Source organism: Podarcis tiliguerta, assembly GCF_965153285.1.
Source record: "Podarcis tiliguerta genome assembly, chromosome: 6".
NCBI lineage: Eukaryota > Metazoa > Chordata > Lepidosauria > Squamata > Lacertidae > Podarcis > Podarcis tiliguerta.
Window position 1 is genome coordinate 58,163,361 of NC_139539.1, and position 16,017 is coordinate 58,179,377.

A 16,017-nucleotide genomic window follows, 5' to 3' on the forward strand; every position below is an offset into this window, starting at 1 on the left:
TCCCATCAGTCTCAGGCTGGGGCTGTTGGGTATTATAGTCCCAAACATCTGGAGAGGCACCAAGATGGATTCACAGTAAAATGAACAGTTCTCTGTTTGTGAACCTATATACTGAATTCATTGGAAAGTATGTTGGATGTAGGGGATGGGGATGAGAATACAGTGGTGCCCCGCAAGACGAATGCCTCGCAAGACAGAAAACCCGCTAGACGAAAGGGTTTTCCGTTTTTCAATGCGCTTCGCAGGACGAATTTCTCTATGGGCTTGCTTCGCAAGACGAAAATGTCTTGCGATTCTTGCAATTTTTTTTCGCTCCCCACCCCCTTTTTCTAAGGCACTAAGCTGCTAATAGCCTTTTAGCAGCTAATCCACTAATCCCTTAAGCCTTTAATAGCCGCTAATAGCCGCTAAACCGCTAATAGCGCTAATCCACTAATAGGGTTGCTTCGCAAGACGAAAAAACCGCTAGACGAAGAGACTTGCGGAACGGATTCTTTTCGTCTTGCGAGGCACCAATGTACTGTTTAAAAATGCAATTGACCAGGAAAATATCACCAGATTGATTTGTGTTATTGTTCATTAAACTGGTGACAATCTGAGTATGCAGTAGCCCATCTCAGGAGATGGAGGAAAGGTGCTATCCTATGACTGTTTGGGTGCAACTTGCAGCAACAAGCCTGGGACTCACTTTAGCAAGAGAATTGGAGAATACTGAATTCTCATATCAGCAAGTTTTTCTCCTCTTCTTCTCTGCAGGTGGTTGGACTGACATTATCTCAAGGCCTGGATGATCTTGCTCTTATCTACTTGGCCACAATTCAGGCCATTGCAGTAAGTCACTGAAAACCGGCACTTTTACAATGCTTCCCTTCGTTATTCCCTTTAAAGAACTTAAACCAATGTTACTTCATCCCGTTCTCAACTGCAAAACTGGTTTGTAATTATGAATTATGAATTTATTTACCAAGCAGACACGATAAAAAAGTAAAATTTCCAAGAAATTTCCTCTCAGAGTAAGTTCCCCCAGGATTTTGGAAATTTCATTCTTTTGTTCATATTAAAGATTGCTCGCAAAAAAAGAAAAAAAGGTCCTTATTTCCCTAAGTTTGCAAAGTTGTCTCTCCTCTGAAGTTGCTGCTGGAAAGAGTTCAACCAGGAAACTTCTGTTTACTGAGAAATGTTGAGAAAAAATATCAGTTTAGTTATGCTGGAGACCTAATTAATTAATTAATTAATTAATTAAATTTGTGCACCTTTCCTTCATCTGTAGATCTCAAGGTGGTTCACAACATAAAAATACAAGATAAAAAACACAAAGTACATAATAAAAAATAATAAAAAATAACTCCTCTGCCTCATGACTGGTCTACATGGGCTATTGGTTTTCCTTTTTTTTCTTTTTTAGTTACATTCTTTAGGGGCAACCTCCAGAAGGCAGACTACTTCATCTCAGGACAATAAAGTAAAATATAAGAAACTGAATTTCACTCACTTTTGAAGAGCGAGATACTGTTACTTCAGTCCCTAGTGACAGCAATAATTAAGAGGCCACCACACTTTCCCATTAAACAAACATGGGAAGAGATAAGAAGCACACTCTTAATTATTAGGAATTAATTAGATTTTCATCTTACTTTTCCACAAGGGATGGAATGATGGCTAGTAGGTCTTCCTGACAACTGAGCCTTGTTGGCTTCCGATGGGTTGCTAGTCTTCGTTGCTATGCTTAATTTCTAGTATATTTTTCAGAATGAAAATAGTCAGCATTCTTTTCTGCCCTTCTTAAAGACTGACGGTGTAAGTGGAGTACATTTGTCCACCTTTCTGTTTCTGTCTGAACTGTTGCGGGTGAACTATTAGTAGCTATTATGTTGTTCGTCGTCAACTGTATAACTGAATTCTGTTCAATTGAAATGCAAATCTGCAGCCTTCCAGGCACATTACAAATGTGAGATAAGGCGTGCTATGGAACGGAAATTCTTTAGCTTCCCCCTGTCCAAGTCAGCCATGTTTTTGTGTCACCTTGGACGATACCAATTGTTGCTGTTTGCTGATGAGGGAGGGGCACACACAAAGGTGTGCAGGCAATACAGATTAGTTTTCGCATTTCCTCACATCATGGCTCTCCACGAAGCCCAGCAGTGAGGGCAGATGCTGTGAATTCCACTTGTTTTAACAGTTCTCTTGACAAAAACAGGATTACTCCGACTGAACCTGGAATACATTACTGTTAGCCCTATTATTGCTCCTCTTTGGTGAGCGTAATGGCAGTGCACTTGGTACTTTACCATCCCTTTTAAATTTAAATAAGAAATGCAAGTGCTTTCTTGGAAAATAAGAACTACTGATAATGTCTCATGAAAGAGATTGCAGGCAACAACTTTCCAATGCCAAACAAGCACCGTGGCATTATTCTATGCTAATGAGGTGGAAGCTTTCTCAGTTGGATATCCTGGGAAAACCATCTATTATTCTCCAAGTGCTTCATTGCACATGGCTGCACTGTGCTTTGAAATTAAGCCTCTACCGGTCCCCTTTTCCCGTATCCTACTTCAGCGATTATTAAAATATATAAAATTAAAGGTGATGTCTTCTTAGATTTTTCTTCACAGATGGTTCTTTTCTCTGTGTACAGTGGTACCTTGGGTTACATATGCTTCAGGTTACAGACTCCGCTAACCCAGAAATATTACCTCGGGTTAAGAACTTTGCTTCAGGATGAGAACAGAACTCGTGCTCCGGTGGCGCAGCAGCAGCAGGTTAAGAACAGTTTCAAGTTAAGAACAGACCTCCAGAACGAATTAAGTTCTTAACCTGAGGTACCACTGTAGGAGCAGTGTAAATTAAGGCAACAGAAAACCCAACTAATGAGAACCTGTAATTTTCTCTAATTCTTAGAATGTGCAAATTTCCATGTTGGGTATTTTTTTTAAAATAATAATACACGGTTTTATTTTTTAGTAGATAGTTCACATTGTATCGGCACTAAATACAGACACATTACATCAATTTACAGTTGGTATTTGCATTAGTCAAAGCTGCATGTTGTCTGCTACACTTGAACATGAGTTTAGCTTTAAAATATAGCAAAAAAATGTAACTTTTGCCACTTATTGCTGACCTTTTGTTTACTTTCAGCGAGAGACATTGCAGAAAAAGGAGAAATTGCATTTGATGTCTCACAGTTTGCATATTTCTATGCCTATGTCAAATTAACTTAGTTCAGCATTGAAATGGCTTCATTTCTAAGGGAAACCATTTCTCCCCCAGATAATTGTAAGAATAGTTTTTAGAGCGTCTTCTTTGTAGAACATTAAATTGTTTTAAATTGTTTTTAATGTTGTATTTTAAAATGTTCAAGCTCCATACAGTACAGAAATACAGTCCCTGGGGGAGAAAAAAGTCAATGAGCTTTCAATCAAATTTCAGTTCTACCCATAAGATTGCCTACAATTTGCAATTCATGGCTACAGCATAATTAGCACCTCCTGTGCAAACACCTGATTTACAATCCACATGGTGCGCTGAACTCTCAGTTCTGTTTTTACAAACCCAGAAACCATAATCCTTGCCCTTGCTGACCTGAAGTTTTTATACATTGGCACTGGAGAACGTTTGGCCTGCAGGCCTAATTAGGCCCGGGATGGGCCCACGAGACCGTTCCCCACAAACCAAAGCCACCTGTGCCACACTTGATGCCCTATGTGATATCTGGCGAGGGGCAAGTACTGGCACAGCTACAAACAAAGGACACATACAAACCATATGGAGTGTAATTCCAATTGTTCATTTGGAAGTGGGGTTCCCTGTCAGTTCCGCTCAGGGAGTCCCAATGGTGCAGGGAGCTTGCTTTTAAGGAGACTCCCTATAAAACAGTGGATCAGCTGATTGGCTGTTACAGCAAACTGGATTGATGGCAAATTGGATTGGTGCTGGGCACTTGCCTTCACAGGGGCTCGCTGTACTGTCAGTCAGCTGATCCAAGGTTACAGGGATCCCCTTTTAACTTTTTCTGCCCACTTCTCAAAAGCTGACCTGCGGAGAGGAGGGGAATTACAGATCTGGCCTACTGACCAAATCCAGTTTCCATCCCTGCCTTATTTTGTTTTGAGGCAGGCTTGCCAGACCCATAGTGGTAGTTTTGACTTCTTGCTTCCCAAGCTTTACATTTCCCAGCTCAGCCCATAAGCTAACAAATGTCAGCAGTAGAGACACAAATTATATGGCCCACAAATGTCTTTTGACACAGCCTCCTCCTTGCCTAAGAAGGAATCACGAGTTTCCCAATCCATAGCATCATTCAGCTGTGGTTAAATGTCATGCCACAGAAGAAGGGCAAAAATCTGGTTGGATGAGAAGGTTGTACTGCTTATAGTTCTGTGGATACAGGAGAGATTTGCACATCAGTTTTGAAAAGATGCCATTTTCATATGGCTCTCTGAGGTGATTGAAATTGGGGCCGCCACCTCAGTGCCATCCAGTGGAGGGGGGAAATGGTTGCTCTTAAGTTTTTCAAGGTAGTCATCATTAAATATGACATGATTTGTTTGATCTTCAGTGGAACAATTCATAGTTTGTAGTTTGCTAAACAAACCCTGGCTGAGCCCAGTAGGGAATCATGCAGGCTTGAGGATCACATTGATCTGGTATGCCAGATCCAAAAGTGGTCATCCCATCATGGACCTGCCTACCTGTCAACCACCTGAAAGCTAGGAAGACAGAGGAGCTTGCAATTGGTGCCGAATTTAAACAATGCTCTATGCAATACCTGTTCTAAGAGACGAAGCAGGAGTGTGTGCTAAGCCTTGTACAGTGGTACCTTGGGTTACAGACGCTTCAGGTTACAGACTCCGCTAACCCAGAAATATTACCTCGGGTTAAGAACTTTGCTTCAGGATGAGAACAGAAATTGCGCTGCGGCAGCCCGAGGCCCCATTAGCTAAAGTGGTGCTTCAGGTTAAGAACAGTTTCAGGTTAAGCACGCACCTCCGGAACGAATTAAATTCTTAACCAGAGGTACCACTATAGTTCCAATGGTCCTTTGGCAGCAGGGATTGCATTTGGTGCTGTTTAAATTTGCTTTGAATGTAAGCCTTGCTGACATTGGCTGCACTGGGGGGTTCCAATCCCAAGCTCATAATTGGAATCAATTCTAGTAGGGTTTGTATTCAGTGCTAAATATAAAATCATTGCTGGAGACAAGCTCCACTGGTTTTGGCAGGGAATGGCCCCATTTGGGAACTCCTGTCGGCTCCCAAGTGGTCTGGCCTGGACTTAAAGCAGCACAGCTTGCATTTGGTGCCAAATTTAAACTGTGCCAATTGGAAACCATGTTTGCAAAGAGACGATTGGGAGAACAGTCACAATGCTTTCAGTTGCTGCTTCGTACCTACGGCTTTACCTGACATCAGGTGCCTGAGAGGTAGATGCTGCTGGTGAAAAATGTCTTTGCAAGTCTAAGGAGGAACCTTGGCAGGCATGGCTTTGGTGTGATATGTATATGTGGTCATTTGTGTCTATGTTGACATTCAGGGATATACTCTAGATGTTCATACATGTGGATTGTGGAGATAGGAAAAGGATATCATTGAGGTGATCACGTGAAACTTTCTGTTAAGGGCAATTATACTTGTATTCTCAAGGCAAGATTTAAAAGAAATATTAAAAAGCTTATTCTTTATAATCGAAATTGTGGCCTTCTGGCTTAAAGCACTCGTCTTAAGTGTCAGTAAAGATGTTATGGATTTCATTAGCTGAGCTTATAGTTGCTACAGTTTGCCAAAACTACCTATCTTAAACCAAAATACCCTTGAAACACAATCCTGCCATAATAAACAGCTGAAGCTTAACTTGCTTTCCCCTTCTTAAATAACCAGTCTGGGTCTGAAGAAACATTTTCTGTCGATTGTAAAGCTTCCCGTAAACTTTGGCCACGCTTCAAAAGAGGTTCGGCATAAAAGCTGAGGGAATTCCTTACTGTTTGGGTCTGGCAAGGGGTAGATTTAGCAGAAGTTTTGCTTTTGACGCTTTTGCTTTCTTCAGTCCTAAATGTTGAGTTGAAACTCAGAAATTAAAGTAGCAGAGTAACACCAGTGTTCATGCAATAACTGTGTTTGTCAAATAACATCCATAGCTGACATGAGAAACTCATGTACTCCTGATTCATTTATATAGCACTTGTTGTCTCCGGACAACTGACCAAATATTAAGTGTTGTTACCAATGAATTTGTCCCGTACAATGCAAGGACTTGCCCTTGTGCAACAGAACTTTCCTCCCTCTCCTCTTTCTCCACCCTCCCATATGCTCTGGAGCGTTGGGGGGAACCCCCAAAACAGATTTGTGGTATCTACGTGAAAGGGACAACTTTCTTGGATACAGTACTATTTTATTTTATTTTATTTTATTTTGTTCTATTCTATTCTTAAATGAATTCTGGAAGAAGAAAAACCAGAATTTGGTTGGCATCACCACTATATCTTGAAATGTAATTACCCTGTTTTTTACACATGGGAAGTCACAGTAACATTTTTTATTAGTTTAGTTGATCCTTCCATGGCTTAATTTGCCTTATATCTAGATTCACAGTCTTTTTTTATGAAAAAGAAGGCAGCATGGGCTTTTGTTGAATACTCGCGTATTTTGAGTAATGTTTGTCTGATCATGAATTGTGTGAGCCTTAGATGTATATTAAATGTCACAAAAACGATGGTGAGCAAGTGCCAAGGTAAATCTCTGCAGTTCTATTTCTGTGAACAGCAAGTGGATGTTCTTTGTTAAAAGAGTAGAAAAATACCAAAGCCAGTGACATATGATCTATCAGTAGAGCGGGCTTCCAAGCAGAGATTGCCCCAGCAACTCACAGTTCCATGTGTGGTTATGGCTCTGATCAAAAGGTTCTTAAAAGGCAGAAGACTGTTTGCCTGCTATTGTGCTTCTGGTGCTTTCAATAGTTCCCTGCTTGGGTGGGGGCACTCAGTGAAATAAATCTTCTTCCCTGTACTATCAATTATTTCTTCAATGGGTAACTTGCATGTCTCTGGATCAGACTGAAAATCACCTGTCTACCCAAAAAATAAAAAAAAACCACTGCCCAGCTTCTATCTTGAATGGTACACATATATAAATTCCCAGGAAACTCATGAACAAGGCATATAAGTAATGGTCATACCCTTCGTGTTTGTCCCCAGCACCTGGTTTTCAGTGGCATTTTGGCTTTGAATATGGAGGTTCTGTTTAGCTATCAGGAATAAGAGAAGTGGGTAGAAACCTCCCTGACGTTCCTTTTTTAAATACAGTGGTACCTCGGGTTACAGATGCTTCAGGTTACAGACTCTGCTAACCCAGAAATAGTACCTCGGCTTAAGAACTTGGCTTCAGGATGAGAACAGAAATCACGCGGCAGCGGAAACTCAAGGCAGTAGAAACATAAGATGATTGGACCCCACTGAACTTAAAGCATGGGAAGCCCCAACAAACATTTATAATTTGGCAAAATATTTGGACTTTATGATATGGTATTTGTATAATTTGGAATATTTAATGTGATTTGATTGGATTGTTAAAATGGAAAACTTAATAAAAATTATTATAAAAAAGAAATCATGCGGCGGCGGTGGCAGCAGCGGGAGGCCCCATTAGCTAAAGTGGTACGTCAGGTTAAGAACAGTTTCAGGTTAAGAACGGACCTCCAGAACGAAATAAGTTCTTAACCCAAGGTACCACTGTAGCTGTTTCTACATGTGCCATCACCACCACAAGCTATGGGGATCAATAACTGTTTGCTACATAAAGAATCTTGTGTATGTGTTTGTCCCAAGCCTGATGCCAGTCATGGGAGAAATACTGCATGTGGTTGTTCCATTGTGAATTTCACCATGAAAGATTAGGGGATATGAAGTTTAATCTGAAAAAAACCAGGAAGCTCACTAATACAGAGTCACTGGAACTGGTTCTCATTGGCTGCTTTCAGAACATGATAAAGTGTCATTTACCATGATGTGCACAAGCCTAGGTGAACCTCTGGTCTGAATTCTGCACCCTCCCAACACTATAATAAGATAGAGTTCAGAGGTGTTCATTTCCATTATTGATTAACCACAGTTTATTGTATCAGTCAGCAGGAAAAAAATGGGGTTATGAAGCTAGCTTGCTTCAGTAAACAATAGATAAAATGTAACCATGGTTTAGGTTTGCGCTGTAGCACTAAACTGTGCTTAATTGAAATCAGATGCAAAAGCATCCGATCACATCCTGGCATGTGAACCAGAGGAGGAAAGAGAAGAGTGTGAGTCCAAGGCTCACCTGAGCTCATTCTTGTCGCAATAAAGCATGGTTAATCACAACATCCGACTGTAGCCATTATCTTTTCTAGGTGTTTTCAATGTTTTTCTACCCTTCTTCAACGCTAATATCCAACAACCCAACTCTTTAAGCAGCTGTTTTTCTTGTAGCCTCTTTTCTTAATTGTTTCTTTATTTTCTCTTCACACTCAAGCTGGGAACAAGGCATATTGTGGAAACAATGCAAGCTGCAGGGCACGATGTCAACACTCTGTTCATGTGTGGTGGGCTGAGCAAGAACCCTCTCTTTGTGCAGATGCATGCAGACATCACTGGTAAGTTTTGAGGATACGGTTAAGGAACAGGATCTACTACCTTGCCGTTAAGGGGGAAGAGAACACACAGGCCTACAGCACGGGTGGGGAACTCTGTTCTGCGCAAAGGCTGCATTCTCCTCTGGGCAGCCTTCCCGGGGCCACATGCCAGTGGTAGGCAGGGCCAGAGCTAAAGTGGGTGGAGCAATGAATGCAAATTTTATCTGTCTACAGCACCTTAGTTTATATACAGACGCCCACAGCCATCTCTGTCCAGACAAGCAAGAGACACTGTCAGAGTTTCTGGATACCTTTGAGCCAGGCAAAAGCATTTGGAGGGGCAAGGAGGGCCAATGGTGGGTATGGCCTTTGCAGGGTGGATGCAGCCTGGAAAATTGAAACGAGCAGAAAAAGAAGGTTAGATTACTGTAACACGTTATATGTGGGGCAGCCTCACGGTTCAGAAACTTTGCTGGTGCGGAAGTTAGCAGCCAGGATGCTCACCGGGACAAGATGGTTTGAGCATATCACGACAATCCTGGCCCGACTACACTGGCTGCCAGTTAGTTTCCAGGCCTGATTCAAAGTGCTGGTTTTGATCTACAAAGCCTTAAACGGCTCAGGAATGCAGTACCTCAAGGGATGCCTCTCTCCATATGAACTGACCCGGACCATGAGATGATCTTCTGAGGCCCTTCTTTGTGGGCCTCTTCTATGAGAAGTCTGGAGGTTGGTCACACAAGAAAGGGCCTTTTCTACTGTGGTTCCCAGTTTGTGGAAAGTCTCCTCAGGAAGACTTGCCTGGTGGCTTTGTTAAATATCTTTAGGCACTGGACAAAAACATTCATTTTCTCCTAGGACTTCAGCTAATTAAGCAATCTATGGCTTTTTAAACTGGGGGTGTATTGTTTTTGTTTTTTATTATGGTGTGTATTTTTGTGTTTTTCTATTGTAAACCGCTCTGTAATCTTCGCATGAAGGGCAGAATAGAAAATAATAATAATAATAATAATAATAATAATAATAATAATAATAATGCTTGGTGGGCCACATTTGGCCACCTGACCTGATGTTCTTCAGTCCCGGCTTTTAGTATGATCAGCTGTGAAGGTTTTATAAATAAAATGCTTTAGTCCTATTAATAACTTTATAAACCATTGTCCGTCTGTGCCTCATTAGAATAATTTACACAGAAAATATTTAGTCAGTATGAAAATATTTAGTCTAACCCGTCAGAATGTTCTCCAACTTAACCCCACATTGATATGAATAGGTGTTGCCAAGGAGCAATGGTTGTGTGTAAGAGATGTTTCTGGAGGTTCTGAAAAGGAGAACCATAATGATCAAGGGCTTGAGCAACTCCTCTATGAAGAAAGGTTGCAACATTAGAACCTTTTAGTTTAGAGAAAAGGTGAGAGAGAGGGAACATTCAGAAAGTGGGTCATGAAAAGTACTTCACAGAGCACATTGATAAACTGACTCCCACAGGAGGCAGTGATGACCATCAACCTGGCTAACTTCAAAAGAGAATTAGACCAGGCTTCCTCAACCTCGGCCCTCCAGATGTTTTTGGCCTACAACTCCCTTGATCCCTAGCTAGCAGGACCAGTGGTCAGGGATAATGGGAACTGTAGTCTCAAAACATATGGAGGGCCGAGGTTGAGGAAGCCTGGATTAGACCAATTCATGGAGAATAAGGTTTATTGACAGTTACCTGCCATGATGGCTATGCTGTGACTTCACAACTGAAGGCAGTAATGCTTCTGAATACCAGTTGCTGGAAACCACGGGAGGGGAGACTGCTCTTGTGTTCTTGTCCTGCTTGCAGGTTTCTCACAAGCCTCTGGTCGGCCACTGTAAGAAGAGGATGCTGGATTTGATGGACCGTTGGCATGATCCAGCAAGCTCATATATATATGGGTTGAAAATAAATCTGTTACGTTTCATCAATTATCAGTTAATACCATTGGTCTGAGTGCATCAAATCTGTGGCAGTAGGTTTGTAAGGGGGTGCCTTTATTTTACGGCAATGTTAATTGATTTGCAAGCTTTGGGCACTTTTTGAGACTCAAACTTTGCACATTTTAACCAGCAGAAACTGCTTAATAAAATGCAATGTGCCCTACTTTAGGGGATGTATTTTATTGGGCCTGCATGACAAAAATCCTTATAGGAAGTTAAGTGTTTGTAAGAAGAACATGTCCCAAATTAGGCTAAACCCAGCCTTTATCCAGGGCTATTTTTTATACATCCATTATGCTGTTATCATATGTTTTTAACCTGCGGAAAACATCTTTCCTTTGTTCTACAGCTTTGAGAGAAAAAACAAAACTATGAACCATACAGATTCTTTTTTTCTTTCTTTCCTCCCCCATTGCCCCCTTCTTAAGAAGAGCCAATGTGGTTTAGATCAAGTTTAAATCTTGGATTCTAGCTATTTAGCAGGGAGATTTGCATCACTTGAACATCAAACCAGACTTCCTACCTTGATGCAGGAAGAAAGATGGAAATCAGCATTATGTAATTACATTTCACAAAAGCAGAAAAGGTGAACCAAATGACACAAGGTCTTGACCTAGGCTGGATGTACGCAACAGACTATTGCCACAGTGGTGCTTTCTATTAGTCAAACAAGATTTTATCAAGTCCACACCTTTCCTTATCTAATTCAAATAGCCTTGGTATTGAGAGCTGCTTTCTGATGTCTAAAATTAAAGCTCTATTAATAGATAATTCTGATTAAATTTTAAACCAAGGTTCTTTGACTGTATCTAATGGCCATGTACAATGTAGGACAAAGAGGCCTTTCTGCGGCCTTGGAATTTTTCCTGTTTGTAGGAACTGTGACTGACGGGGGATGTCAGAGTTCATCTGACTAGAATGCTCCGGGTTCTCTTGCCCTCATTAAAATCTATCCGATAAAATAGTTAACATTCCTGTATCAATCCCCTATTCTTCCAGGAAAATTCTGAATATATTACTGTTAAATGCAAGCTCCCATTAGCCAATTATGCAGGCTACCAATAGATAATTTCATAGACCACTTAAAAGCCTCAGATTCATATTGTTCAGATGGGAAGATGAATGCATTCATTGTGAAGGCACTTGCAGAGTAGCAACACAAGCAGCCAAGTTTCAAAGTACATTTCAAACGTGCCAGCTGTAAACTCAATTCTTAATTTAGCTCTCTGATAAGTTTAAACAAGTTTCTGTGTCAAAACATTTTTGCCACTGAGAACCTCCATATTTCATCCACGCACTGTCTAGGGTCACACTGCTTTCCAATGTCAGACCTAGCTGGGAGCAAAATAACCCTGAGTGGGAGGTTGGGGGAGAATTCCTGGGCAGCAGCAAAGTTCTTCTTTCTTGCTCAACGTAAGAAGAGGCTTGCTTGATCAGACCAAAGGCCCATCTAGTTCAGCATTCTGTTCTCAAAGTGGTTGATAGGATGCCCATAGGAAGACCATAGGCAGAACATGAGTGCAGCTTTGTCCTCCAGACGTCTGTATGACTAGGGACATCTCATGGGGTCATGTGAGAACCAGCCTGTGTCTTCCTTTTTAAAGTTTCCGTGTCATCTTCTCTGGTTCCTAGTCATTGTCTTGGCAAACTGGCAGCTCCTATTTTTCTATACACTGGCATGGTGCATAGTTAAAACCCGAAAAGACACTTATGTCTCTATAACCACAGAAAATGCCCCCCAAGTACCTTATAAAGGTAAAGGGACCCCTGACCATTAGGTTCAGTCGTGGCCGACTCTGGGGTTGTGGCGCTCATCTCTCTTTATTGGCCAAGGGAGCCGGCGTACAGCTTCCGGGTCATGTGGCCAGCATGACTAAGCCACTTCTGGCGAAAAAGAGCAGCGCACGGAAACGCCACTTTACCTTCCCGCTGGAGTGGTGCCTATTTATCTACTTGCACTTTTACGTGCTTTCGAACTGCTAGGTTGGCAGGAGCAGGGACCAAGCAACGGGAATTCACCCCAACACGGGGATTCGAACCGCCGACCTTCTGATCGGCAAGTCCTAGGATCTGTGGTTTAACCCACAGCGCCACACACATCCCAAGTACCTTATAAATCCACCCAAGTGCCAGTGCAATCACACAGGCGACCATGTCAACAGAAGGTACACAGATAATAATCCTCCAGCTGTTTTTTTTTGCTTTTAATCGTCTTCACGCCGCCCCCACTTTGAGCTTTCTAACAGATGTGTGTTGTTTTTGTCTAGGCATGCCTGTTGTCCTGGCCCACGAGGTGGAGTCTGTTTTGACGGGCGCTGCTATTCTCGGAGCCTGTGCTTCTAAAGATTTTGCTTCTCTGCAGGTATGTAATCAGAGGAAGTCTGGATGTGAAAAGCTTAAACTCTGCACTTTTCTGCTTGGCCATATAATTTAGACGGGGTGGGGAGGAATTGTAGGCTCTGTTCCTCACAAAGCCCAACTCTTTCATCCATAGGTCTATTAACCAGCTTGGCCTGGTTAGGTTAAATAAGGAGATGGGTCTCAAACAATTACGTTAGTTTACTACAACTGGGACCCGCAGCAAACTGTCACGGTGTGGAGTGCTCCTGTTCAGGACACCAGCCAGCCTATCATGCCCTTTCCATTTCTACTCCATTCCACTTGTCCTCCTCCAAAGGGAAACAGCGTAACAGGATGGCAATGGGTGAATTAAGATGGAATTGGCCCTTTTTGCTGTAAAAATGGTGAGTCTGGCTCCAGGGTATTTGCCCACCCACTTGCTTGAATTTCACACTGCTCTAAAAAAAAAATTGTTACAGTAAAGTATGCTATCTAATTAGGCAGATTTCTATATGTGGATATAAAACCCAGGCTTTAACTAGAACATTAAAACTCCACCGTTGGGTAATTTTGCTGAGGAAGAACTACCTTGGACATCTGGTCTCCATATGGCTGCTTTTCAAAGACTTTGGGAAGCCTTCTTTTTCTTATCTCTTGCCACCATATCTGCGCCACAAGCAATGTTGTAGCAAAGGGGAATGAAAACGATGTGTCTCTTCACTGATGCACACCCACACGTGCAAAACGCCCAGCGGGGGGTGGGGGGGGACCAAAATCTCTCCTTCCTTAATCTCTGGATTATCTCTTAGTTTCCGGAGAAGAGAAGAAAATCCTTCCTGAGCAAATGTTTGGCCGTATATTATTATTTTCATTTCTCCAAGCCTTCCCTTCATGGTAATGCCTTCTCATTCATTTTCTAGAAATGCAATAAAACAGACAGATTGTGACCTGCATAGCACAATGCAGGTGTCTTGTTGCTCAATAGAAATACTTGACACACCCTGGATGCTGAACACTTTATTCCACTCAACATGTCAAGGATTGGTAGTTACGTTTTATATAATACCTGGTTAAGAAAGCGCTTTGCAGCCGCATTCCCAAGATTTTTCTCCCAGTTGGTTCTTAAATAAGAGTAGCCTATCCAGTGTTTCGATGACAATAGCTCATATTTTCAGGTGGAGAACGTGGGCTGAGAGTGAGTTGGAATATGAGCAAAAAATTCCCAATTCATTTCTCTACAACTGATGACTGATAATGGGCATTAAATGGCCTGAATTGGTGATCATTCCTCCATGGCTTCTTTTACCAAACAGCTGGATGATGGTATACATTTCAGTGGGATCTTCAGAATGGAATTGCATGCTCCAGCTCCACTATGTTTCTTCAAGACTTATCTGTCGCTGCTTTCCTTGTCCATCATTTTCTTCCTTCAGCTCCTCCCCGCAAGCAGTTGCTTTCCTCCAACTCAGGTCCCAGGTCCATGTCCGTGATTTTGGATTTGATATCCCGCCTTTCACTCCCTTTAAGGAGTCTCAAAGTGGCTAACATTCTCCTTTCCCTTCCTCCCCCACAACAAACACTCTGTGAGGCGAGTGAGGCTGAGAGACTTCAAAGAAGTGTGACTGGCCCAAGGTCACCCAGCAGCAGCATGTGGAGGAGCGGGGACGCGAACCCGGTTCCCCAGATTACGAGACTACCGCTCTTAACCACTACACCACACTGGCTCTCAGATAGAAACAGACCTGGATCCCTTGCTGGAGGTGGGCAGCAGGGAGAGAGTGTTTGTTGGAGGAGGAAAGTAGCGGGTGAGGCTAAAGATCCAAGCACCATTCTTGTGCCCTTTGCTTATCCACAGGCAGCAGGGTTCTGTGGATGTGTTTCAAAGGCGGACTGGAAGTGCGGAAATGAGTAGCTCCACCCTCAGTTTAGCTGCCAAAGAGCCAGCTCCTGCATTTGCAAAGCAATCCACTCCTACAATTCTAATATACAGTATACAAGTGACAATGTCGGGGGAAAGAACAAGACCCTGTCTTATTTGGCCACTTTTATTCTTCACCATAACTAACTTTTTTGGACAGAGTTTATATATTTGGGGTTAGGATTATTATTGTTTTATAAAAAAACAAACCATGCCGTTTATTTTTCTACTGCGCATTAAATCACTTCAGTTGCATTTATGCAACCTAATGGCCAGCTTTCTTTTCATCTTGATTTCCTAAAGCGGACTTTGCTTACTTAGAATTTAGAGAGCTGTGTACAGGGAAGAAGAGATACTGATAGTAATTTACTGGGATACTTGAACTTGTTGAGACAGAAAATTAGAGGAAGAGAGCATGGAGTTTGAGCAAGCTGATTGCAGATTGGTAGCGTTCCTTCCAAAGGCTGGTGGAAGTACCGGTCCTGCAGTGATAGACCTTCCCCTCCCCGCTCATTGTGAACTTTTGGCACGCCTCTTAACAACAACTTATCTATTAAGTCATTAACTGCAGTTCAAAAGAGTTAATTTTAATAATAGCTTTCCCCTCTGGAAAGATGTTTAATGACAATGGCAATTTGGCTAGGCTATAAAGAGGTTTGGATGCTCAGGCAAACAAGTAGATATTGCGCCTTTGTGCTTCAGCATCAGGCAGTGCTATTCGCACAACAGGTTGTGCATATGGAACGTCCCCTGACAGCTGAGTGAGTGGAAGGGCCCCTCTCACGGTGGGTGGCTTTCTGCACAGAATTTTCAGCTTCACCAAGCAAGCTGCTGTTTGTTGAAACACTTCCAAAACTGAGACTTTCCTGCAAATTTAACAGCCTTGTTATCATGAGGATACATGAACCCAAGGCTGCCATTACTTTTCCAGAAGGCCAAGCAGTTCTCCTGATCTGTAGCCACCCCTACTGTTCTTTTCTTTTGTTTGACTGTATACCTTTAAAGAGGAGGAAGAGGTAGGCACCATGTTTTAATAGCTTAGTAGACCACATTGGAAGAACCATAGACACATTTGACTTGTGTCTATTGAATCAGTCCAAGTCTCCTACACTCATCTCATAAAAACCAACAACTTAAAAACTCTTATATAAACCAGGATAAATTCCTAATTAGTCGCTGTAATCATCTTGTGTAAACATAAT

General features: G+C 42.1%; 1 protein-coding gene across 1 annotated transcript in view; it reads left to right on the forward strand.

The window, feature by feature from the left end:
* The window catches only part of FGGY (FGGY carbohydrate kinase domain containing), a 152,970-nt gene that overhangs the window by 105,857 nt on the left and 31,096 nt on the right, over positions 1–16,017 (forward strand). The window contains exons 12-14 of the mRNA XM_083448134.1: positions 757–831; positions 8,496–8,616; positions 12,825–12,919. Coding sequence (XP_083304260.1) covers positions 757–831; positions 8,496–8,616; positions 12,825–12,919 — 291 coding nt within the window. The remainder of the gene's footprint in view (positions 1–756; positions 832–8,495; positions 8,617–12,824; positions 12,920–16,017) is intronic.